Source organism: Heterodontus francisci, chromosome 1 (assembly GCF_036365525.1).
Source record: "Heterodontus francisci isolate sHetFra1 chromosome 1, sHetFra1.hap1, whole genome shotgun sequence".
NCBI classification, from domain to species: Eukaryota; Metazoa; Chordata; class Chondrichthyes; order Heterodontiformes; family Heterodontidae; genus Heterodontus; species Heterodontus francisci.
The window spans coordinates 98074431-98101538 of NC_090371.1; the positions used below are offsets into that span (position 1 = coordinate 98074431).

General features: G+C 42.3%; 1 protein-coding gene across 9 annotated transcripts in view; it reads left to right on the top strand.

The window, feature by feature from the left end:
- Positions 1-27108, top strand: part of ddx4 (DEAD (Asp-Glu-Ala-Asp) box polypeptide 4) — a 163119-nt gene that overhangs the window by 105713 nt on the left and 30298 nt on the right. For all 9 annotated transcript variants that reach the window (XM_068033103.1, XM_068033076.1, XM_068033140.1 and 6 more), the window contains 7 exons: positions 1071-1127; positions 2650-2691; positions 9940-10082; positions 14464-14616; positions 15358-15512; positions 17404-17533; positions 18351-18517. In XM_068033103.1, the coding sequence (XP_067889204.1) occupies positions 1071-1127; positions 2650-2691; positions 9940-10082; positions 14464-14616; positions 15358-15512; positions 17404-17533; positions 18351-18517 (847 nt within the window). The remainder of the gene's footprint in view (positions 1-1070; positions 1128-2649; positions 2692-9939; positions 10083-14463; positions 14617-15357; positions 15513-17403; positions 17534-18350; positions 18518-27108) is intronic.

Here is a 27108-nt window from a genome sequence, read left to right on the forward strand (position 1 = left end):
AATGCTTGCATGACTCAAACCATTTCTAGAAAAAGACGGATCTTTCTCAGGATGAGAAGATTGCACAAGTTGGTGATGCTTATGATGGATAATGCCATTTGCTATGATGTGGCCCTTAATCTTTCATGCATGAGGGTCCAATTTTGTTCCATTTAATGTCACTTCTGACATATAGTCCATGTACCAAGATGTCATTCATAGTCTGAAGCAACGCTACAAGAAGCAAATCCTGCGTCAAATGTTTTACATTTTACTGAGGAAGCTGGCTTTTCATGGATTGTGAAAAGTTGCAGCATGTTGGATGTCTATTCTGTGAGCTTGGAATGCAGTGACTCCCAGCTGCATCAGTAACTGCTTTAGAAGTTGCAGTTTTTCTTCTAGCAATGAAAACCATGATCCAGTCGAAATTGAGGAGGTTGAAGTGATTTCTGGCAGTTTGAATGAGGAGGAGCTTGTTTCTTTTTATTATAATGGTTGACATTGGCAGAGAGATGACTACTATAGAAATCGTTTCTTCTCTGAAAGACTCACAACAGAGGCTGTAAGTGAAGATGTACCAGTGCTGAAAATTCCCAGCATTAGAGAGGTAGATTCTGCACTGCACATTCTGGATCAATTTCTTTCATTGAGTCAAAGGATAAATTAAACATTTGAATTTCATGTACTGGAAGGGAAGACATGAAGGTGATAACTTCTGATCACCAAACAAATTACAATTCTTTGCAGCATTTAAACCCCTGACATGATCACTCACTCGTGAAAAATGGACAAAATTTAGGCCAATAAAGGCACCAGATGAGCCATGGCTTTTGTTCCTTCCCATTTCTTGCAAATTCCTGTTTAATTGGAGTTTGTGAGAATGTATTAGGACTCCTTTTGGTTTTAGTCCCCCTGCAAAAAAAATTGAATGGAATATTCAATTATGAAAGTCATTCGTGCAATAAATTTGTAATGGGTACATTTTAATGCAGTTATCAAAATCTTGATGCTGTAAAACTAAATTCACTATTTATCTGGTTTTCAAATCATTTAAGTGTCTGAAATTCATACTTTGAAATTTTGAATTGCAGGTGGTTACAGAGGTAGAAATGAAGAGCCCTTTTCTGGATGTACTTCTAAATTAAGAGGTGAGCTGTTCATTTAGTAGCATAGAACTTACAGCACAGAAGGAGGCCAATTGACCTATATCTTTGGCTCTTTGATAGAGCTAGCCAAAACTAACCTCACTGACCCACTCCCTCCCCTATCCTTCTGTCTTCCTCTACTTCAGATATTTACCTAGTTTTCCCTTAAATCATGCAATGGTCTCTGCCTTAAACAGAGCCTGGAGCAGAACATTCCATGTTCCAATAACCCTATGTTAAATTCTCCTCACCTTCCTCTCACACTTGGTGATAATTTTAAATTGATAACTCTTCATCACTGACTTCCCAACCATAGGCAGCCGTCTTTCCTTGTCACTATCAAAACTCCTCATAATTTTAAAGCTTCTATTAAATATCTTTTTCTTTGCTTCATTGAAAATAGTCCCAGTATCACAAGTTTCTTATTACTAATTTCCTATCTTGGCTTCATCCTGAAGAAACTAAGCTGTGTGCTTCAAATAAAATGTTCCTGGAATTTTCATTGTTAACAAACTTGGGGTTGTAGAAATGGCACCTTCCTGTAGCTGATCAATGAAACCAGCCTGTTTAGTAATCTGGGCCTTTCTCAAAATTAAAAATGCAACCTGATGGCTGAGTGTTACTCTTCAGCTTTCCTCTTTGATATTGCAATGGACTCTGAAGTGTTTGTGTAATCCAAAAAACAATTGGGGTTGGATTTTTTTCTGCTGGAAGTGTAATTTTTGCCTGGGGAATGAAAAGAAATTCGATATCTATAGTCATGCTAAATAAAAATCAGATCCAGTCCCTTCCCTTTTTTTTTTCTCTTGTCCCCCTCCACCTTCTGTCCCTTCTTTCCGGATAAGACATCTGGGTTGATCTTTGTATACTCATTAGTAATTGTTTACAGAAATGGGGTTATTAGAAGCCAGTTACAATGCTTTCCATTTCTGTTTGAGATTGTTGCATTACCAAGGTTTCCTTTCAAAAGAAAGAAATGGCAGAGAATCATCTTTAAAAGTATTTTTAGCTATTCATTGGTTTTTGACAGTGAGTGGGAAACATATTTGTATCTAATTAGTTAACTTGAAGGGTGTGTGTATGTGATATATAATATAACTTTCTTCCTCGCTCTCGTCCTCGCTCTCTCATCAGCACAAAGGCTGCAGCTGGCACTCCAATGCAGTACTGAGGGAGCACTGCACTATCGGAGGTGCCGTCTTTTGGTTGAGACATTAAACCTATCCGCTTGCCCAGGTGGATGTAAAAGATACCATGCCACTATTTCAAAGAAGAGAAGGGGAGTTATCTCTGGTGTCCTGGTCAACATTTATTTATCCTTCAATCAACATCACAAAAAAAAATAGATTATCTGGTTATTATCATATTGCTGTTTGTGGGAGTTTGCTGTGCGTATTGGTTGCCATGTTTCCTTCAAAACAGCAATTACACTTCACAAAAAAAGTACTTAATAGCCTATAAAGTGCTTTGAGATGTTCAATGGTTGTGAAAGGCATTATATAAATGCAAGTCTGTCTTTTTTTAGGTCGTTGGGATTCTAGTGATCTTGAAGGTGACAAAAACCAAGGTAATAGTCAAGCTTTCAAAGGCAACTTATATTAAAGCTGTGTTTTATTTAGGTTGGATTTAATGCAATTAAACTGCTAAAGAAAGAGTTGCATTTATATAGCTCCTTTATATCTGAGTCCATAATGTAGAGTTAGTTACTTTGAAGTGCATTTGATGTGGCTAAGTAAACACAAGATCATGAAAATAGATGAGTAATGAATAGCAAGTCAGCTTGTTTCTGGCAGTTACAATTGAGTGAGGAATGTGAATCATGACCCAGAAATCCTGATTTTTGTTGGATAAAAATGTCCATGGCATTGTGTGAACTTATCAAAAGGATGGCATCTCCATTAGTTCACTTTTTGAGCTCAAGCTACTGGCATTGGGTTTGAACCCACCTATAAAGTAGGAATCTTACAAAAGATTTGTTGCAAGTGGCCATTTTTCATATGAGCCTAGACAGGGTTGGGAAACTATTTGATAGGGAGAGTCTAATCCTGTCCTTACCCACCATAAATTCAGGGTTCATTGGTAATTATGCATGGGTATCTTGCTGCTGACTTTCTTGCAGTGCATTTACAGTACAAAAAAAGCCATTCAGCCCAACAGGTCCATGCTGGTGGTTATGCTCCACATGAGCTTCCTCCCATCCTTCATCTGACCCTGTCAACATCCTTCTATTCCTTTCTCCCTCAAGTGCTTATCTAGCTTCTCCTTGATTGCATCCATGCTGTTCACTTCAACTACTACTCCTGGCAGTGAGTTCCAAATTCCAACCATTCTGTGGCTGAGCAGGATTAGTAACAGTCTTGCGTTGATGGTCTCTAGTTCTGGTTTCCCCAGCAAGTGGAAACATCTCTGTGTACTCTGTGAAGCCCTTTCATAATCTAGAAGACCTCCATCAGATCACACCTCTGTTGTCTTTCTAGAGTAAAGAACCCTAGCCTGTTCAGACTTTCCTTGTAGGTATAAGCTCTCAGTTCCAGTATCATCCTAGTAACTCTCTTTTCTTGCACCTTCTCCAGCACCTTTTTTATATGTGTTTTATAATATAGAAACCAAAACTGCAGACACTATTCCAAATGTGGTCGAACCAAGGTGTTATATAAGCGAGCATAAGTTCTCTGCTTTTCAATTCTATTCCTCTAGAAATTAACGCCAGCACTTCTTTTTTTTTATGGCCTTATTAACCTGTGTCATTTACTTATGGTGATTTGATTTTTTTTTTTTGCGTATCTATATCCCAGGTGTCTCTGCTCCTCTACCCCATTTAGGGGAATTTCAACCTCTCAAAACAGGTGGTTTTGGATCAAGTGGGAGGTTAGTGTTGTAAAAACCTGAATCCTGACCCCAGCCTACCCACTTCTGGCTTAATTATTATGAGGCTGTGTGCCTCATTGTTCTCCATTTAAAATTTAACTGTGGATGGTTGGGCTACCTGGTCCCTTTTCTCTTACCTGCTGGATTCAGCATGCCTACCTGGGCAAGCCACTGCAATCGGGCACCATCCCTCCCACCCGCCTGATCTCCCCCGTCTTGGCCTCTGATCCCTTCTCCTCCTCCACTGAGGCCTCCATTTCCTCTTCCACTGTCCTGTGACCTCTTCTGGACTACTTCCCATCCACCAGGCAATGAAGCATTTCACTCAGGCTGGCTTCTGGATGGAGAACCTGTTGATGACGTTGATTACATGCTCTGGAGTGTGAAATGCCACATGTCGGGCAATTTTGGCTTCTGGGTTCTGCCCCTCCCCTGCTCCCGCTGGGTCAGGCAAGTTAAATTATTTTCCACAGGGTATGTGGCCTCCTTATTCTTCCTACTAAATTTACCACTTCATGCTTGGCTATATTGAAGCTTATTTGGCAATTACATATTCACTCTGCAAGTTTATTCATGCCTTCTGTGCTTTATTCTACCCTTCCTCTGTTAACTATATGTAGGTATGAAAACATAGTGCTTCTGTTACTGGACATGTAATCTAGAGACCTGGACTAATCTGGAGACAGGTGCTCAAATCCCATTACAGTAGCTGGGGCATTAAAATTCAATTAAAGTTGGAATAAAAAGCTAGCATCAGTACCAGTGACCATGACTACCAGATTGTCATAAAAACAGTCATGTTGACTAATGTCCTTTTGGGAAGGAAATATGTTTTCCTTACCCATTGTGGCCTATGTGTGACTCCAGACTCTCAGCAGTGTGGTTGACTCTTAACTGCCCTCTGAAATGGCCCAGCAAGCCACTCAGTTATATCAAACTGCAAAATAAAAGTATAATAATGAAGGCATATGGGGTGTTAGCGTTCATTAGCAGAGGGATTGAATTTAAGAGCCGTGAGGTGATGATGCAGCTGTACAGGACCTTGGTAAGGCCTCATTTGGAGTACTGTGTGCAGTTCTGGTCGCCTCATTTTAGGAAGGATGTGGAAGCCTTGGAGAGGGTGCAGAGGAGATTTACCAGGATGTTGCCTGGAATGGAGAATAAGTCTTACGAGGAAAGGCTGAACATTCTAGGCCTCTTCTCATTAGAACGGAGAAGGATGAGGGGTGACATGATAGAGGTTTATAAGATGATCAGGGGAATAGATAGGGTAGACAGTCAGAAACTTTTTCCCCGGGTGGAGCAAAGCGTTACAAGGGGTCATAAATTTAAGGTGAAGGGTGGGAGATATAAGGGGGATGTCAGGGGAAGGTTCTTTACCCAGAGAGTGGTCGGGGCATGGAATGCCTTGCCTGGGGAAGTTGTTGAGTCAGAAACTTTAGGGACTTTCAAACGGCTTTTAGATAGGTATATGGATAAAGGAGAATGATGGGGTATAGATTAAATTGTCCTTGACAGAGGACAAAGGATCGGCACAACATCGTGGGCCGAAGGGCCTGTTCTGTGCTGTATTTTTCTATGTTCTATGTTCTATAATAATAAAACTGGATGGACCACCCAGCATCGAACGAGGCAGCAGACACTACAAAGGTACAACCAGTGCAGTCAACCCTGCAATGTCCTCCTCACTAACATCATGGGGACTTGTACTCACAGAATCATACTTTACAGTCATTGTCCCAGACCCCTCCATCACCATCCCTAGGTGGCGGCACAGTGGTATACAGTCATAAGGAAATGGCCTTGAGAGTCCTTAACATTGATTCTGGACCCCATGAAGTCTCGTAGCATCAGGTCATAGATGGGCAAGGAAAAGTCAATCGCTGCCCAGAAACTAACTTGCTTTAAATAAGAACACAGGCTGAGTAGAGAGACAACACCTCCTCCCTGCTGACAGCTCTGTGGCCAGGCTTACCTAAAGGCCATCTTGTTGGGTGACAGACTCCAATGACTCTAGAACTCTACCCAGTCAGAGTTGAAGTAAGTGGTGAAGCTGTAAGACTGCCAAAGTGGTGGTCAGGTGTGTGTTCAGAGATAATGAGCCCAAAGGATGTCTGTTAGAGAGTGCATTTACACTGATTGGGTGATGGATGCAGCTTCAATAATAGCTTTCTAGTAGGAATTGAGTAAGTACCTGAAGGGGAAAAAGAAAAATGCAGGGATTTGGGGAAAGAGCAAGGGGATTGGGGCTAACTGGATTGCTCTACAGAAGAGCCGGTGCAGACTCTGAGCTGAATGGCCTCTTTCTGCACTCTGCTATTCTATTCTAAATTCCTTACTACCTCCTGCCCTCCCTCAGCTGATGAAGCAGTACTCCTCTGTGATGAACGTCATTTGGAAGAAGCCCAGGGTAGCAAGGGCACAAAATGTACTCTCTGGGTGACTTCAATGTCCGTCACCAAGAGTGGCTCTGGAGCACCACAGTTGTCTCTGTTTGCTGTGTCCTGAAGGACATAGCTGCTGGACTTTGCCTGCAGCAAGTGGCAAGAGAAAAAGCAATTGTCCTCATACTCACCAATCTAGCTGTTGCATCTGTCAATGACCGTATTGGTAGGACTGATTGCCGTAGAGTCCTTATGGTGATGAAGTCTGTCTTCACACTGAGGATACCCTCTATTGTGTTGTGTGGCACTACCATCATACTGAAGGGGACAGAATCAGAACTGACTAGCAGCTCAAAACTGGCATCCATGGGTTGTTGTGGGCCAGCAGCAGCAGAACTTTATTCCACCACAATCTGTAACCGCATGGCCTGACACATCCCCCACTCTGCCATTACCATCAAGCCAAGAGAACCAACCTTGGTTTAATGAGGAGTGTAGGAGAGCATGCCAGGAGCAGCACCAGGCATACCTATAAATGTTAAAGCTACGACACAGGGCTAACTGCATGCTAAACAGCAGAAGCAGCATGCTCTAACCAAGCTAAGTGATTCCACATCCAATAAATCTGTTCAAAAGTTGGCAGTACTGCCACATCTAGAATGGCGGTGAACAGTTAACCAACTAACAGGAAGAGGAGACTCCATTAACATTCCCATCCTGAATAATGGCAGAGCCCAGCACATCAGTGCAAAAGATGAAGGGTTTGCATCAATCTTTAGTCAGAGGTACAGAGTGCATGATCCATCTTGGCCTCTTTCTGAGGTCCCCAGCATCACAGATGCCAATTCAATGCACTCCACACGATATCAAGAAATGGCTTAATGCAACGGATACTGCAAAGGCTATGGACCCCAATTAATATCCCAGCTGTAGCACTGAAGACTTGTGCTCCAGACTGGCTTGCGCCTCTAACTGGGCTGTTCCAGTACAGTTACAACACTGGCAACTACCTGATAAGGTGGTAAATTGCTCAGCCATCTCCTGTCCACAAAAAAAAATACAATCCAGCCAATTACTGCTCCATTAGCCTCCTCAGTCGGCAGCAAAGTTCCAGAAGGTGGCATCAACTGTCACTTATTCACCGAAAACCTGCTCAGTTGGGTTCCACCAGGACCACTTGGCTCCAGACTTCATCAGAGTCTTGGTCCAAACATGGACAAAAGAGCTGAATTCCAGAGATGAGGTGAGAGTGACTGCTGTTGACATCAAGGCAGTATTTGACTGATAGTGGCATCAGTGAGCCCTAGTAAAATTGAAGCCAATGGGAATCTGATGGGAATGGTGGGGAGGAACTCTCCACTAGCTGGAAGCATAGCACAGAGGAAGCTGGCTGTGGGGGTCATCTCAGTTGCTTCATTGACCAGAAACTGAACTGGACCAGACGCACAGCCGTTGTGGCTGCAAGAGCAGGTCAGAGGCTGGGTATTCTGTGGTGAGTAACTCCTCTCCTTTCCACCATCTACGTCTGCTGGGTACAGCTCCAACAACACTCAAGAAGCTTGACTCATCTGGGACAAAGCAGCCCCCTTGATCAGCACTCCATTTACCACTTAAACATTTACTCCCTCCACCACTGATGCGCAGTGGCAGCAGTGTGTACCATCTACAAGATGCACTGCAGCAACTTGTCAAGATTTCTTTGACAGTACCTTCCAAAACTGGGACCTTTACCACCTAGAAGGACAAGGGCAGCAGGTGCATGGGAGCACCACCATTTGCAGGTTTCCCCTACCAAGTCATACACCATCCTGAGTTGGAAATATATGGACATTTCTTCATCGTCGCTGGGTCAAATTTATGCAACTCCTTACTTAACAGCACTATGGGAGAACCTTCACCATACTGACTGCAAAGGTTCAAGAAGGTGGCTCAGCATTCAGGGGCAATTAGGAATTGGTTAGTGATACCCACCTCCCATGAATGAATGAAGAGAAACCCAATTTGGGTGTCATCTGCAACTTTTGAAATTGTATATTCGATTCCTGATTCCAAATTGTTTATTTAAATGGTGAACCACTGTGGTCTCAGCACTGATCTTTGTGGAACAGTGATTCCCACTTTTTGGCAGACTTTAACCCTTACTCTGTCTCTCCTGTTTTTTAGTTAACTTAGCTAAACTAGGGATCAGAAATCGAATGCTCCTGGTTTAAATTCCATACCATTTTGTACACTTCATTCATTCTTCAAGGAAGAAGAAAGTCCTCCTTGGCTATAGTACCACAAATGTGCAGTCTCCAGAGAATACAGTTGCTTCCTTAGCAAGGACATAACGATCTTAGAAAAACTTTAAGCAGCAAGTGGTTAGGATCTGGAATGCTTTGCCTGAGAGTGTGGTGAGGCAAATACAATTGTGGTTTTCAAAATTGAATTGGATTAGCACCTGAAGAGGAAAATAATGCAGGGCTATGGAGAACAGGATGGGGAGTGGAACTAGCTGATTTGCTTGTGCAGAGAGCTGGCACAGACACAGCTGGCTCAGTGGCCACCTTCTGTGCTGTAACCATTCTATGACTTGACCAATCTACCACCAACCTGTCTCCATAAGACCATTTTGGGCAGTTGCCAGAGCTCTTCAATCTTCCCTAAGCTTTGATAGTGCAATGCCTGTGAAATCTGCAGCCTACCAGATGGATTCCTTTATAGAGGACCCCACAGTACAATTGGAAGGATTAAACGTCCCTTGCAACTTGTGGCCAACCATCAACTGCCTCAGAACTAGTAGATGTTACCACCTTCTCCATAAATGGAAGATTAAAGCAGCCCCATCCTGCAACTGCAAAGCTCCTAATCAGACAGTGGAGCACATCATTGAACTCTGCTTTCAGAGGAGCTTCGCAGGGAGTCTGCAAGCTTATGCACATTGTTACTCTGGAAGTTTTAGTTTGGATGTCTGACTCGGATATTGATTTTTGATTTGTTGTTTACCACCACCATATGAAGGAAGAGGATTACCTGCTGTAAATTCTGTTTTTTTCCCCCTTTAAATTCCATATTGCTGGTATTTAGCTCTATCTTAACGTGGAGTCAGGCTCGGTGTTAATATATGGCATTTGCTTTCCAAGTATTGACTCACATACAAAGCCTATTTCCATTCAATTCACCCTTTTTTGAAGGGGGAAGGAAAAACCTCAAATGTTTAGATCCCATTTACATTTTCAGCAGTGAAAGCAGCTGTGTCCTACTCAAACGTTCCTGCTCCTTTTCAAGCAGAATGCAAGATATGAAAAGGCTTTCCTTTCCTTTTTCCACATGTCTCCTTGCAACCTAATTTCCATACACTCCTCCCATTGGGCAACTTGCTGTTCTGATGGGTGAGTGAAAGCATCCAGTGCTTTGCTTCGATATATTGCTGTACCTAAAATGGTTTTTATTTTGAATGGATTAATCTTGTATTTAGTTTTTTCTATACTTGGCCAGAAGAGAGAGACTGTGCCTCAGCAACATGGTTATAATGGGATATTGAGACTAATAAATACAAATCTAATTCATGTATTTCTTCAAAGGCCCCAAAGTGACCTATGTTCCTCCACCACCACCTGAAGAAGAAGAAGCCATCTTTGCTCGCTATCAGACTGGTATTAACTTCGATAAATATGATGAAATTCTTGTGGACGTTTCAGGATTCAATGTTCCACCTGCAATATTGGTTGGTATTGCAATTTCATTGAATTCTATGAATTTGTGGAGCTGATATGCTAACTGTATGTACAGATTATTTAACCATTACCCTGGTAAATTGTGCTGTTTCTGTTTTGGGAAGTTTGCATTTCTGTTAGAGGCCTAGACTCCAGGGTTGTCATTTCAAATGAAATTTTAGCATTATGGTTTTCCCCATTTTTCTCTGGGATTATGTTCTAGTTTGGCATTGAGTTGTTTGTGTATATATAGGAATTGTTTGTATGTACAGAAAATAAATATCTTGCTGTTGTGCAGTACTGCAGTTCTCTGGTATCTCTTCTAAATGGCCACTATTCATGCAAGCGTCTAAGCAGAGTGCTAGCAGGCTGTTTCATAGGTTTTGCTGTGAATCTGATCCTGTTCTTTGATCAGATTGTTACGACCTAGGTTGGAGGAATGCATGGTCTTCCTCTCGTTCCACTACTCCACTTGTCACAACGTATATTTAAATGTTTTTTTACCCAGTTACCGATACGGCCAATTATATACTTTATTCCAGAATAAAAATCCGCCACCCAGGTTTCTTTAATAAACAGCAAAATTATTTATTTATTATAAAACAAGACTTCTTAAAGATGCAAAGCTTATTAGCACACTTTGAAATATGAAAGTATAAATATTTACCCTTCTAAAATACCCTAACACACGTGCACATGCTGGTTAAAGAGAAAATAAAGAAAAATGAAAAAACTGGCTCTGCAGAGATCAACTTTAAAAGAAAATACTTGGACCAGGTTATTGTCAATTCTTGAAAAAAAAGGATAAGACATGGAATGTTCCAGATGGCCTTTGGTCTGACTTGCAGGTACATGTAGATGGCTGTCACAGGGATCTTTCCAGAGCAGTTATGTTCAGGATGTTGAGGAGTAGTCTTGCAGGCTTTTCAGGAGCATTACCGCATCAGTGGTTTCAGCTACCACACTGGATTGTCAGAGGATTTTTCAAAACGGGTGGAAAAAGATAGGTTGGGTGGCTTTCCTCTTAGGCTATATGCCAACTGACCATTCAAACAGTTCAAGCCACAAAACAGAGAGCCAAAACTCCTGAGAACCGTAAACCTAGACATGTGAAATCTCTGTAAACCACTCCAAGCCAGCAACTATAGAACCGTAGAAAAAGTACGGCATGGAAGGAGGCCATTCAGCCCGTCGTGTTCATGCTGGGTGTAAAAACCAGCTGCCCAATCTGATCCCAGCTTCCAACACCTGGTCCATAGCCTTGCTGGTTACAGCACTTCAGGTGCATGTCCAGGTACCGTTTTAAAAAGAATTGAGTGTTTCTGCCTCCACCACTGTTCCTGGCAGTGAATTCCAGACACCTACTTTCTGGGTGGAAAAAAGTTCTTCTGCATGTCTCCTCTAATCCTTCTTCTAATCACCTTAAATCTATGTCCCCTGGTAATTGACTTCTCCACTAGGGGAAACCGGTCCTTCCTGTCCTCTCTATCCAGGCCCCTCATAATTTTGTACATCTCAATTATTCACCCCTCAGCCTCCTCTGTTCTAAGGAAAACATCCCTAGCCTATCCAATCTTTCCTCATAGCTGCAACTTTCAAGCCCTGACAACATTCTTGTAAATCTCCGCTGCAATCTCTCCAGAGCAATTATGTCCTTTCTGTAATGTGACCAAAACTGTACGCAGTACTCCAGCTGTGGCCTAATCAGCGTTTTATACAGTTCCAGCATTACATCCCTGATTCGACCAACAAAGGAAAGCATTCCGTATGCCTTTCTCACCACTCTATCTACTTGTCCTGCTGCCTTCAAGGACCTGTGGATATGCAGTCCAAGGTCTCTCACTTCTTCTAGCCCTCCCAATATCCTCCTTATCAGTTTTTCCATTGTAGAACTCTTAAAATTTGTGTTAGATGTGGCCTGACAGGATTTACCCAGTGTTCCTTTTTGACACAGTAGCATATTACATCATGCTTGTGGTATCTTCAATACAGTGATTAACTGAAGTTTGAGCTAGAAAGCTAGGTGTTTGTCATTTTTGAATGGAAAGTACTGTCAAGCCAGAAGAAAATGCTATACTAGAAAGTGTGCAGCATCTGTGACAGACTGATGTACTTTTAGCCCATGCCTTGGTATCTCCTCCCCTGCCCTGACATAAAAGCAGAACAAAATATGGAGAAGTAGACTATAGGCTCCCAGATGTTGTTGGAAAGGGAAATATTTAGAAATAGAATCACGTGAATTAACACTTCAAGTCAGGGTTTCTTTTGGGAAAATACAAATGCTCAGGACTGTCTTAAGATTGCAATATTGTGATGATGGCATAGAACCGTAGAAAAATTACGGCACAGAAGGAGGCCATTCAGCCCGTCATGTTCGTGCTGGGTGTAAAAACCAGCTGCCCAATCTGATCCCACCTTCCAGTACCTGGTCCATAGCCTTGCAGCACTTCAGCTGCATGTCCAGGTACATTTTAAAAGAATTGAGGATTTCTGCCTCCACTACCGTTCCTGACAGTGAATTCCAGACACCCACCACCCTCTGGGTGAAAACGATTTACCTCATGTCCTGCATACTTCTACCAATCACCTTAAATCTGTGCCCCCTGGTAATTGACCTCTCTAATAGGGGAAACAGGTCCTTTCTGTCTACTCTATCTAGGCCCCTCGTAGTTTTGTACACCTCTGTTAAGTCACCCTTCAGCCTCCTCTGTTCTAAAGAAAACAACCCTAGCCTATCCAATCTTTCTTCATAGCTGCAACTTTCGAGCCCTGACAACATTCTTGAAAATCTCATCTGTACTCTCTCCAGAGCAATTATGTCCTTCCTGTAATGTGGTGACCAGAATTGTATGCAGTACTCCAGCTGTGGCCTAACCAGCGTTTTATAGAGTTCCAGCATTACATCCTGCTTTTGAATTTTATACCTCAGCCAATAAAGGAAAGCATTCCATATGCCTTCTTCACTTTATCTACCTGTCCTGCCACCTTCGGGGACCTGTGGACATACACTCCAAGGTGTCTCACTTATTCTACCCCTCTCAATATCCTCTTGTTTATTGTGTATTCCCTCGCAACATAGACTTACTTAAAAGGGGATATTTGGCTATTTTTGAGAAAATCAAGATGGAAGCAAGAGGAAATACGTTCCATTTAGAGCCAGGTAGGAAAACTAAGATCAAGACAACTACTTGAATTTATATAGCACTCTTTAAACATAGTATAACATCCCAAGGCGTTTCACAGGAGTGTTACCACCAAAATTTTACACTGTGCCACATGAGATATTAGGTCAGATGACCATAAACTTGGTCAAAGAGTTAGATTTTAAGGAGCCTCTTGAAGGAGGAGTGAGGTAAATAGGCAGAGACACTTGGGAGGGAATGGGTGATGAGCAGAGTGACAATTTCGGGAAGATAAATTTGTTTATAAGTAATGTCATGCGATCAAATAAGTTAGTAAGTTCTCACTTGGTCTTTCATAAAAGAGCTGAGCGAGATGAAACTGGGTGATTAGGTGGAGGAAAAAAACTAAGTATATATAATTTGTGAGGTGGTTGTTAACTTACGGGCCACTCGTATATGGTTCTCCCCATTCTGGGCAATTATTGACCGGACAGCATAAAGTTCACTTTAATGAAGACCATACTGAAGGTACGCCATTTATTTCTCCTTGCAGGTCACATTATAACCCAATTATAATTTGTCCTGAGAACGGTTTCTTTTTTACAAAATATTCATGGTAAAAGTGAAATACTTCATTTCCATCCCCACGTGAAGAATTGAGGAATACCATATGTTGCTTTGGTGCTAAAATGTAAGCCAAAATAAGATTTTTAATTCTGGTTGGACTGCAACTGAAAAATGAGTAGGGATTTAAAAGCTGAAACAGTTGACGTCTGGTGCAGGTTGCCTAGGTTTTGATGTACTGTGCTGAAATCTTTGCATTGTTTTGCCCTCAATGTTTGAGTTGGTGCAGGTGGGGAAAGGAGGAGAGATGATGAGCACAGGTAGAAATAGATTAATGCATGGAAGAAAACATGATTTTTTAAATTAAAATTCATCTTGCTAGCTTGAACAAGATTTTAATATAATTAGGCTATTTTTTTGTATAACCATATTTAAAAACCTTCTTTTAAAAATTTGACCACCTTCTCTTCCCCAAAGAAACAAAATCGTAGACTAAGGTTTTCAGAAACTTATGTGCATACTTTGGGACCTTTTTTAAAGCAACAGTTTGTTTCCTTTTATATTTTTATTCAAATTTTTTAAATGCTACATACGGTCGCCATGGAGAATTTTTTTTAACAAACTCTGTTGTAAAAGGTTTGTACAAAGTAATCAAGTCAGTGGGAAAAAACAAATAACTAAAGTTTGTCTTTTTTTCTTCCTCCAGTCATTTGATGAAGCTCATCTGTGTGAAACTTTGAACAAGAATATAAATAAGGCAGGATATCTGAAACCTACGCCAGTTCAGAAACACGGGATTCCAATTGTACTTTCTGGTCGGGATTTGATGGCTTGTGCCCAAACAGGCTCTGGGAAAACAGTGAGTTGTGGAAACAGTAAAATAGTATGAAACCGATCAACTCAAAAATCCATGTAACCTTTAAGCTTTAATATGCTGCTGACGATCCTATAAATTGCTCGTGTGCATTTAAGCTTTGGCATCTTTGAACTAGGACAGGGTAAACTAGTCCACTCTTAACCATTATTTCTGATGCATATTATCTAGGCTAGCAGATGAACAGTAGCTCCATGAACAGTAATTGCTACCATCTATGATGAGTGCCTCTTTTTTTTTTTTTGCGCGCGGCCTGTTCATTTTAATGCACAGTACCTTTTTAAAAACATTTTTGTGCACCTGCGCACGCATGTTGTCATAAATGGAAGAACTTTTGGGCGGCCTGCATGGTACCTTCCCAGGTTGCTGTGCATCTGCACATGCCGCGCCTTAGAGGGAACATTGTCATGCACCTTAATTTAAGTTGCTGCCTTAAAGATAAAGCTTGTGTTTTTCTTAAATTACTGCTAATCTTCTTGCCTCACTCTCTCATCTGTTGGCTCCTGCAATCCTCTGATACCTTTTATCCAAGTTACTAAATTCCATGCATGATCACATGGTGAATGCCGTTGTTCAGTGCGTGTGCACTTTCAAGCCAGAGCTCTGAGGTAACCTCTGAGCTTTTCTCTCCTCTAGCTCTGAGGTGCTGAGGCAGGTTGTTGCTCTTTACTGCATTAGTTACTATCAACCAGTGACTACATTTTTTTTGTATATAATTTGTCACAGGCTGCGTTCCTGTTGCCCATAATTGAAATGTTGCTGAGGGGGAATGCAGCGTCCAGTCGATTTAAGGAACTCCAAGAGCCAGAAGTAGTCATTGTAGCTCCAACACGCGAGCTGATCAATCAGATATATCTAGAAGCTAGGAAATTTTCTTATGGGTAAGTAAAACTGAAGTTTGTATGAAGACTTTTATATGGCCAAAGATACATAGCTGTTGAGGTCAGTATTTGTGAACAGAAGGTGAACATTTTGGGTGTACACCTTTTCATCAGAAGTGAACATAAAATGAGCAAGAATGTTAGTATCATTGAAGAGCAAGAACAAGGGAAAAGGGAAAATAAAAATATAGTCATGCAGGCTCCCACCTGCCAAGAATGAGACACATTAATCTCGCCACATGAATATTAAACTTCAAATTCTTGCTGGGAAGAAAAGAGGGCCTATTACAAAGAATTGCCAGGCCCCTAGCCAGAAAGACATTTTTGCATACTAGCAGACAGTGTTGGAACAAAGGAACCAGTCCCTGTTCCCAATGCACAGAACGGATGTGGTCAGACCAGTTTCGTCACATGACTAGCTGTTGCAGAGTTTTGAACTGAGTTTTAACTTGGAGAAAACAGTGTTTGAAGACAGAAAGCCCCTGGCTCTTGGATGGAGAACATCTCTCCTGCCTGCTCTCGTCTCTTTCTCACCAGCTTCGGAATCCATTGAAGACACAGGAACCCCAAGAGACAAAAGGCTCCTACAGTGAACAAGGTTTAAGAAGAATACTGGGCCCCAACGAAAAGCAAGAGTTACCTACAAGCAAGAACTACCTACGAAAGGACTCTACAGTGATCTCTGAAGCACAGTAACAAGAAACTGTTCAGATATTGCCTCAAACGTCTCCGCTTTATTCTTCTGCTCTTTTCTGTCTGTTGGCATTTGTGTATCATGTATGCATGCTAGCGTGGGCGTGGTGTGTATCCATAGGCGTTAACCGAATTAGAGTTTAAGTTTTAATAAACCTAAGAAAGCCTATTTGAGCTAATTTCTTTGCCTTATAATTGGAAAACGGTGAACGAGAATTCAGCAAGGGGGAGCTCAAAACATGGTGTGTTTAAAATTATATCCTGTTACAGTTAGACCAGGTGAAGGCTGAAAGGTTCCCCTCGACACCTTTCTCACCTGATTGTAACGCTATATACTAATCAAAGAGGAAGTTAATAGGTTGATTGATTTTAAGGTGGCAGCACTTCCCAAATCCAGAATCACCACCCAGTAGAAAGATGGCAACAAGTGCATGGGGACGACACCACCTCCAAGTGACACCATTTTCACTTTGGAAGTATCACCATTCCTTTAACGTCACTGGTTAGTAATTCTGGAACTTCTGACCTAACAGCATTACGGGAGCACCTTCGCCACACTGCAGTAGTTCAGGAAGGCACGCCACCACTTCAAGCACATCTCTGAATGGGCAGTAAGTGCAGGCCTTGCCAGTGGCACCCACATTTCAGGAATGAATGTTTTAAGAAAGGATTGTCCATGTGTTAATGGAAAGATTTGAAAAGAACTTGCAAATTGTTGAAGCTAACAAAGGTGTGAGAGGCCTACAGAAAAATGAAGAAATATTTGGGGGGTGAGGGGGATGGGGAATGTGGAGAATAGCAAATACAGTGCAGCTGTTCTTAAGGCAAAATGCAGTTAGGCAACTGACCCTAAAAGAGGATAGAAATGGTCTAACCCCATGAGCCAAACCCCTGTCAACATTGTGCTCTGATGAAGTGTAGACCCTATTCTTGAGGCTTGTTGAGCATTGACACCAAAAACAGAGGTTTGGTTGGAAATGGGAGAGGAAATTAAAGCTCTGAGCTGAAGAAAGGTCAGGGTCATATTTACAAAGCAGGTCAATAGTGAATGTGTTATGAGGCGCTGTTCTTTAAGCAGTACAAATTCATCAATATCAAATAAATTTGCTTTGTAAAAGCCCTTGGTGTGGGGTTAAAGTTGCTTAACCTTTCACCTAATATAATTAACTTGTGTATCCTATATTTTTCAATATTGTAGAACTGTCGTGAGACCTGTTGTGGTCTATGGAGGAACGAGTACAGGCCATCAAATCCGTCAGGTTTTACAAGGCTGTAATATATTGTGTGGCACCCCAGGAAGACTTTTGGATATTATCTCTAAAGGAAAAGTAAGCTGTTGGTCTGTCATTGCATCCTCAAACACGTTATAGAAATTTACTGTTAGTGTTAGCAAAATTCTGTACCTTATGTGATCTTATGGTAGAACAACTGGGCTGAACATCTTGAGACTGGGATTAGTTATGGATTGTGCATTTATAATAAATTAATGGACAACTTCAAATAATTACTTGTGTGAAAACAAGAAACTAGAACCTGCGGCTTTAACAGGAGAAATGGTGGTTTCTACAGCCTACCATAGAGGGAAGAATGAATGTGTGCTGTCTGATGGGACTGCAAGTAGGCAAAAGCAAAGACATATCATCTGAGGGGAAGCATTGCCCATCATTATTCTGACTTTGGGAAAATGGCTGGCTGTGACCCTTATCCAATAGTTATTAAGGATACATCCTCTATGATGCAATAGAGTGCTGGCAAGCTGTTGGGATGTGGGGCCATTGCATCTTTTCCTCATAACATGGAAATATGGGGATAGATTTTTGTCCACCATCTGGGCTGCAATCTGACAGAACAGAATGCTTGCCCTTTATAGAACCAGTCTGATTGACTTCAATGGAATAACAATGAATTGAAAATGTGGCAGATTCTCTGAAGGGCAGGCAATCGATTTTTGCCAGATTACCACCCATGCTCTAAAGATGATGTATCCCAAAGTCTTTCTGATAATAGTCACTGGTTAATTAAGTGGCTGACATTCCTGCCACCACCTGTGGGACAGTTTAATTGGTATCTCATGATGTTGAGATCAGCATTTCAATTCAGGCTCTGCAGCTGCTGTTAACATTTACCACCTTTCATGATTTCTAGGTTGGCCTTGGAAAGGTGCAGTACTTGGTATTAGATGAAGCAGACCGTATGTTGGATATGGGATTTGAACCAGATATGCGAAAACTAGTCAACTCCTTTGATATGCCGCCTAAACAAAATCGCCAGACTTTGATGTTCAGTGCCACCTTTCCTGAAGAGATTCAAAGGTACAGTGAAACATTGTAGGAATTTTTAATTTTGACAGTCTGCTGATACTTAAGATCTGTACTGAACTATTATAGCTAGGATAAAATGGTCTTGAGCAAATCAGCAGTACTGAATCTGCATACTTATCCAAAATATTACTTGACCAAAGTTAGCTTTTGTCTAGTCTTGGCTTGGTAATTGTCCCTTTTAACCCACAAATCGGAGATTAAAAGCCATTGTTGTCCATTATACGAACTTACGAATTAGGAGCAGGAGTAGGCCACTCAACCCCTCGAGCCTGCTCCGCCATTCAGTGAGTTCATGGCTTAACTGATTACTCCACATTTCCACCTACCCCCGATAACCTTCCATTCCCTTGCTTATCAAGAATCTATCTACCTCTGCCTTAAAAATATTCAAAGACTCTGCTTCCACCACCTTTTGAGGAAGAGAATTCCAAAGACTCACGACCCTCTGAGAAAAAATTTCTCCTCATCTCTGTCTTAAATGGCGACCCCTTATTTTTAAACAGTGATCCCTAGTTCGAGGTTCTCCCACAAGGGGAAACGTCCTTTCCACATCCACCCTGTCAAGACCCCTCAGGATCTTGTATGTTTCAATCAAGTTGCCTCTTACTCTTCTAAATTCCAACAGATACAAGCCTAGCTTGTCCAGCCCAGCCTAACTCGATGCAGATGTTGTAGTTATCCATCTGCTGTCCCCAAAGCTTGAGGGAGGATCCAAGCTGCTTTTAAACAAAACCCCAACTGTATAATATTTTCCAATGCATATGACTTGCAGTTTGCTTCTGAACATAGTGGATAGTTATTAAAATCTGGCAATCTGTAGCAATTTAATGTGGGATTCTTTTGCATAATGAATGGAGTTGTGTTGGTCAGAATATTCAGAAAGATAGGTTAAAGTCCACTTTAGTTCTTGGTTGCAAAGACCAAACAAAATAACTTTGTCATACATCATATTTGTTAACATGAATATAGCAGATTGTGACCATTAATTTTTTCAAGAGAATTTATAAAATTGTAGATCTATGTATTACTTCATCTATCAAACTCAGATGCAGGATTAGGAGAAATATTTTTAAACTGCAGGTGATTCAGGAATAACTTTCAAAAGGGATGTGTATATATTCTTGAAAAAGAAAAACAATGCAGTGTTATGGGGAAAAAGCAGGGGAGTGGGACTAATTGGATAGCTTTTTCAAAGAGCTGGCACAGTGAGCTAAATGGCTGCCTCCTGTGATTGTATGGCTTGAAACAGGGCTGATGTACTGTTTTTTTTGAGGCACAGGATAGATCCAGTAGCTGAAGTAATTAATGGGAAGGCTTTCTGTTTCTTTTCCTGGACTTGCTATCAAAAAACTTAGATGTATAATCATATCAGTGGAAATAATGAAGACCATAAGGAACTAATGCTCACTTTGGAGAGTAGGGTGTTGAACCTTAAATGCAAGTACACCATAGAAAATGTTGGCTTTAATACATTAGACATTTTGTTTTTCATAACACAATTACCACATTACTCAAGTATCCCAAAGTACTTCATGGACGAGAAGTTTGTTCATGTATCACTGCTTCTAGCCACGCTATACAGACTTGTCTCCAATTCTTTGGGGACAGGCAATGATGCATATGTTACACTGTGCGCCCAAAATCATGGAAATGGCACTGTCCTGATGTCACACAACCCAACTGACTGACATGCCGCCAGGATACCAAAGTTGGACAACATAAGTCTTGGCAATGCCTGCATTGTCCACTCTTGAACAAAGTAATATGAAGCAGCAAGGTGGGCTCTGCAGTATCTTTGGTTAAAGGGCCGAACACCCTAATTGCAGGTAAGTAAAAATTTATGGAACTAATTCCACTGGAAATTGTCAAAGTACTCAGGATTGTTTTTTTTTAGTTTGGAGCTGTCTTGATGCATTTGTCAGAGTGTAACTGCACCCTCATAGGGCAGAGGAGTAGGTGGCCCGTCCACACAAAGGCTACAATATGTATGGGGGCAGCAGTGGCAGTGCCTCTGGGTATGCAGCATGATGGCAATGAAGCAGAGGCTGTGGAGAGGGCAAACTCTATGCTATACACACTGCCAACTTGGAGCCAAGCTTCTGGACAGTGACTGGAAACAGTCTGGCATTCAGCATCTTCGTGTGCATAGCCATCAGCACTCTCCTGTATGTTGTCCCATCGATGTCTCCATCTGAGTCGTCTGTTATCTTGCCTGCCAGAGAGCTGGCAAATGAACCATCCTTTCCACTGGCTTGGTTGCAGCCCACTTGTGTCTGGATGACTCACCATGTGCTGATCCCAACTCTATAATCTTCAAGGTACGTGCAGTGCCAGGATCTGAGCTGGTGGTTGTGTGTGTCATATCAAGTGACGTGGGCTTTTCATAACTGCTGTGCTGTTGCTGTTCATTAGGCTACTGTGGCTGAGCAGGTGGCAGTTCTTGGATGTCTGCAAGCAGGAGCTCGGGTGCAGGTTGGGGGTAAAGCAATAAGTCTGTGTCACAGCTTCAGCAGCTTGCTCATCATGTCAGATAACAGGGTGAGGGTGTGTTGGGAGTTGAGAAGCGTCATAAGGCAGGAAGATGCCGTCCTCCTCAATGTTTTCAGCAACGTTGGATGTTGTGGGCCCCGTCGCAGCTGGCACCATGCTGCTGAGAGGCAGCATCTGTGCAGGGCTTGGGAGATGGAGGTGTCCTTGTCCCCTCCCAATTCTGCTCTGCTCCCAGGTGAGGTGGGAGTGACTGCCCTTGACATCAAGGCAGCATTTGACTGAGTATGGCATCAAGGAGTCCTTGGCAAAACTGGAGTCAATGGGAATTGGGTGGAAAACCCTCCACTGGTTGAAGTCATACCTAGTGCAAAGGAAGATGCTGTGGTTGTTGGAGGTCAATCATCTCAGCTCCAGGACATCACTGCAGGAGTTCCTCAGGAAGGGGGCCTGGGGAATAAAGCCCCCCTCAACAAATAATATATAAAATGGGACTGGGGTATAAATGCTTCCTTTAAAAAAAAAAGAAAAAAAGGGTTAGATACAGAGTAAAGTTCCCTCTACAAAAAAAAACGTTCCTCAGGGTAGTGTCCTAGGCCCAACCATCTTCAGCTGCTTCATCAATGACCCTCCCTCCGTTATAAGGTTAGAGGTGGGAATGTTCGCTGATTGCACAATATTCAGCCTCTTTCGCGACGACTCAGGTACTGAATCAGTCCATGTAGAAATGCAGCAAGACCTGGAGAATATTCAGGTTTGGGCTGATAGGTGGCTAGTAACATTCGTGCCACACAAGTGCCAGCAATAACCATCTCCCCATGATATTCAATGGCATTGCAGTTGCTGAATCCCCCACTATCAACATCCTGGGGGTTACCATTGACCAGAAACTGAACTGGAGTAGTCATTTAAGTATCGTGGCTACAAGAGCAGGTCTGAGGCTTGGAATCCTGTGGCAATTAACTCACCAGCTGACTCCCCAAAACCTGTCCTCCATCTACAAGGCACAAGTCAGGAGTGTGATGGAATACTCTCCACTTGCCTGGATGGGTGCAGCCCCTTCAACACTCAAGAAACTCAACACTATCCAGGACAAAGCAGCTGGCTTGATTGGCACCCTATCCACAAGCATTCACTCCCTCCATCATCGCGTACAGTGGCAGCAGTGTGTACCATCTGCAAGTTGCACTGTAGCAACGCACCAAGGCTCCTTCGACAGTAACTTCCAAACCTCCGACCTCTACCACCTAGAAAGGCCAGGACAGCCGATGCATGGGAACACCACCAGCTGCAAGTTCCCTTCCAAGCCACACACCATCCTGACTTGGAACTATATCGCAGTTCCTTCACTGTTGCTGGGTCATAATCTTGGAACTCTCTTCCTAACAGCACTGTGGGCATACCTACCCCACATGGATTGCAGTGGTTCAAGAAGGCAGGTCACCACCTTCTCAACGGCAATTAATGCTGTCCTAGCCAACAATGCCTACATTCCATGAACAAATAAAAAAAACAAATGATTGGTTAACAGACAGGAAGCAACGAGTGGGCATAAATGGGGCATTTTCAAGTTGATGGGCAGTAAATATTGGAGTGCTGCAGGGGTCATTGCTGGGCCTCAGCAATTTACAATCCATAAATGAAGAGACAAAGTAATGTATCTAAGTTTGCTGATGATACAAATGTAGGTGAAAAGGTAAGCTGTGGGGAGGCATCCACTTGGCACTTCTGGCTGAAGATAGTTGCAAATGCTTCAGCCTTATCTTTTGCACTGATGTGCTGGGCTCCCCCATTATTGAGGATGGGGATATTTGTGGAGCCACCTCCTCCAGTTTAATTGTCCACCATGCTAGTCTATCCATGCCAATCTATTCCCAACTCCATGAGCCCTTATCTTGCCTTTTAACCTTTCGTGTGGCACCTTTATCGAATGCCTTCTGAAAATCCAGCTGTTACATCTACTGTTCCCCTTTATCTACCCTACTAGTTACATCCTCAAAAAGCTCTGAATTTGTCAACATAGTTTTACTAAAGGGAAATAATGTTTGACTTGTAATCATACTGTGCTTTTCTAAGTGCATTGTTAAGACTTGCTTAATAATGGATTCCAGCATTTTCCCAACATCTGATGTTAGGCTAACTGGCCTGTAGTTCCCTTTTCCCCTTTCCCTCCTTTCTTGAAAATTAGTGTAACATTTGCCAGCTTGCAGTCTGAGCCCGTTCCTGAATCTGAGGAATTTTGGGAAATCATAGCTATCTCTTTTTGAACTCTAGGGTGTAGGCTATCAGGTCCTGGAGATTTCAGATTTTAGTCCCTTAAGTTTCTCCAATACTTTTTCTCTGCTGATATGAATTTCCTCACTCTTTTTAGCCCCTAGGTTACTGTCTGTGTTTCTGGTATGGAACTTGTATCATCTACTGTGAAAACAGACACAAATATTGGTTCAATGCCTCTGCAATTTCCTCACTCCCCATGATGATTTCTCCTGTCTGTGCTTCTACGGGACCAACATTTACTTTTGCTACTCTCGTCCTTTTGATTACCTATAAAAGCTCTTACAATCTGTTTTTATGTTACTGGCTAGTTTACTCTCGTTCTATTTTTTCGTTTTTTTATCCACTTTTTTGGTGGTCCGGTCATGTTTTCTGAAACACTCCCAATTTGCAGACTTTCTACTTTGTAACATTGTAAGCATTTTCTTGTAATCTAAAACTATTCTTAACTTCCTGAGTGAGTTGCGAATGGTGCTGAGCATTGTACAGTCATTAGCGAGCATCTCCACTTCTGATCTTATGGAAGGTCATTGATGCAGCAGCTGAAGATGGTTGGGCCTAGGACACTACCCTGAGGAACTCTTGCAGTGATGCCCTGGAGCTGAGATGATTGGCCTCCAACAACCACAACCATCTTCCTTCATGCCAGGTATGACTCCAGCCAGCGGAGAGTTTCCCCCCCATGATTCCCATTGACTTCAATTTTTCTATACGACTCCTTGATGCCACACCTAGTCAAATTCTTCCTTGATATCCAGGGCAATCACTCTCACCTTACCTCCTGAATTTCAGCTCTTTTGTCCATGTTTGGACCAAGGCTGTAATGAGGTCAAGAGCTGAGTGGCCCTGGCGGAACCCAAACTGAGCGTCAGTGAATGGGTTATTGCTGAGCAAGTGCCGCTTGATAGCATTGTTGACGACCCCTTCATCACTTTATTGCTGATCAGGAGTAGGCTGATGGGGTGGTAATTGGCCTCGTTGGATTTGTTCTGCTTTTTGTACACAGGACATACCTGGGCAATTTTCCACATTGCCAAGTAGATGCCAGTGTTGTAGCTGTTCCAGGAGGCAGTCGCACCCTTAGGCTAGGTACTTCAGATTTGGTCAGGGACAAGAGGCTGTGACTGCAAGAGAGGCAGGTATATGGATCCAGAAGATAGCACTGGAGGAGCCTTAGCCCTTGCAATTGTCCAACAGGTTCAATGTTCTTGCAGTTTGTGTGGATCAGAGCAGGGAGGATGAGCAAACTGACTACTGCACTGTGGTGCAGGGGTCCATTCAAATGGGGGGAGTTGAAAGGAATGTAGTTATAGGGGACAGTATAGTTAGGGGGATACGTTTTTCTGCAGCCGAGTGCGTCTTGCCTGCCCAGTGCCAGGGTTAAGGACATCTTGGGGTTGGTGAGGCACTTGGAGTGGAGGGGAAGGATCCAGTTGTTGTGGTCCACGTGGGTACCAACCATATAGGTAGGATTAAGAGAGAGGTTCTGCTGAGGGAGTATGAGCAGCTAGGGACTAAATTAAAGAGCAGAACCAAAAAGTTAATCTCTGGATTCAATAAATTTAATTTCTGGATTACTACCTGAGCCATGAGCGAATTGGCATAGAGTAAATAAGATCAGAGAGTTGAATGTGTAGCTCAAAGATTGCTATGGGAGAAGTGGGTTTCAATTCATGGGACACTGGCACCAGTACTGGGGAGAGCAGGAGCTGTAGCGTTCGGATGGCTTTCAACTGAACTGTGCTGGGACCAGTGTCTTGGCAAATCATTTAACTCTGGCAGTAGAGAGGGCTTTAAACTAAATAGTGTTGGGGGGGGTGGGGTGGTGGGAGTTTCACTGAGGGGAGATTTAGAAAGTTAAAGAGAAAGGACAAGGAAATAGTACAAGGTAATGATATGGGTAGTGAGAACCAGAGTTTGACTGGAAGGGACAAAGGGTACAAATATAAGCGTGCACCAGCAAATAAGGTCAGAATAGTATAAATGGTAAGACAGAATTAAAAACTCTTTACCTGAATGCACGCTGCATTTGTAACAAGATGGATGAATTGATAGAGCAGATAGAAATGATGTATGAGTATATGATGGCCATTAGAAATATGGTTGCAAGGTGACCAACGCTGGGTCTTTAATTTTGAAAGGTATTTGGCATTTCGAAAGGACAGGAAGAAAGGAAAATGAGGTGGGGTAGCTCTACTAATAAAGGATGAGATCAGTACAATAATGAGAAATGGTTTTGGTTCAGAAGGTCAAGATGTAGGATCAGTTTGGGTGGAGATGATAAACAGCAAAGGAAAGAAGTCACTAGTGAGAGTAGTTTATAGGCCCCTTAACAGTAGCTACAAAGTAGGACAGAGTATACATTGAAATATTGGGGGCTTGCAGGGAAGGTACGGTAATAATCGTTGGATATTTTAATCAAATTGCTGAAGGTAGCCTGGAGGATGAGTTTATAGTGTATTTGGGACAGTTTATTAGACCAATATGTTCTAGAACATACCAGGTACCAGGCTATTTTGGACCTGGTAATGTGTAATACAGGATTAATTCAAGACCTCAGAGTAAAGGATCTTCTAGGCAAGAGTGATCGTAAGTTAGAATTTCACATTCAATTTGGGGGTGAGGAATGTGCTCCATAACTAGTGTCAACGAGTATTTTGTATCCATCTTCACAGATGACAAAATCCCAAAAGAGTAGAAAATCAGAAGGCGAGGAACGAGGAACTTAAAGCTATCATTAGAGAAAAAGTAATGGGGATACTAAAGGCTGACAAGTCCCCTGGACCTGATGGTCTGCATCTGAGGGCCTTAACGGAAGTGGCCGCAGATATAGCGGATGCGTTGGTTGTAATTTTCAGTAGATTTTAGAAAGGTCCCTTCAGATTGAAAAACTGAAACTGAACACCTCTTCAAGAAAGGAGGGAGACAGAAATCTGAAAACTATAGGCCAGTTAGCCTAACGTCTGTTGTTGGGAAAATGCTAGAATCCATTATTCAAGAGGTCGTAGCAGGACATCTAGAAAATCATAATACAATCAGGCAGAGTCAACATGGTTTTGAGAAAGGGAAATCGTGTTTGACAAATTGATTAGAGTTCTTTGAGGATGTATTAAGCAAGGTGGATAAAAAGGAACCAGTAGATGTGCATTTGGATTTCCAAAAGGCATTCGATAAGGTGCCCCAGAAAAGGTTACTACTCAAGATAAGAACTCACGTTGGGAGCGGGGATCATTATTCTGGAATTCTCTTCCAGAGAGCAGTGGAGGCTGGGTCAGTGAATATATTCAAGGCTGCGTTGGATAGATTCTTGATAGACAAGGGAATCAAGTGTTACAGGATGAAGGGGTGGGGGGGAGGCACACAGGAAAGTGGAGAGTGGAGTTGGGGCCACAGTCAGATCAGCCATGATCTTATAAATTGGCGGAGTAGGCTCGAGGGGCCGAATGGCCTACTCCTGCTTCTAATTCCGATGTTCAATATATTAGCCTCAACTATATTTATGACTTGGATGAAGGGACTTACTGTATTGTAACCAAATTTGCTGATATGAAGTTAGGTAGGAATGCAAGTTGTGAGGAGGATATAAAGAATCTGCAAAGGAATATAGATAGGTTAAGTAAGTGGGCAAAAGTTTACTGATGGAGTATAATGTGGGAAAATGTGAGGTGGTCCACTTTGGCAGGAAGAATAGAAAAGCAGAATATGTAGAGAGACTGCAGAATGCTGTGGTACAGAGGGATTTGGGTGTTCTTGTATATGCTGCACCTGCATGCTAACTTTGTGAATCAAGTAATTAAGAAGGCAAATAGAATGTTGTTGAT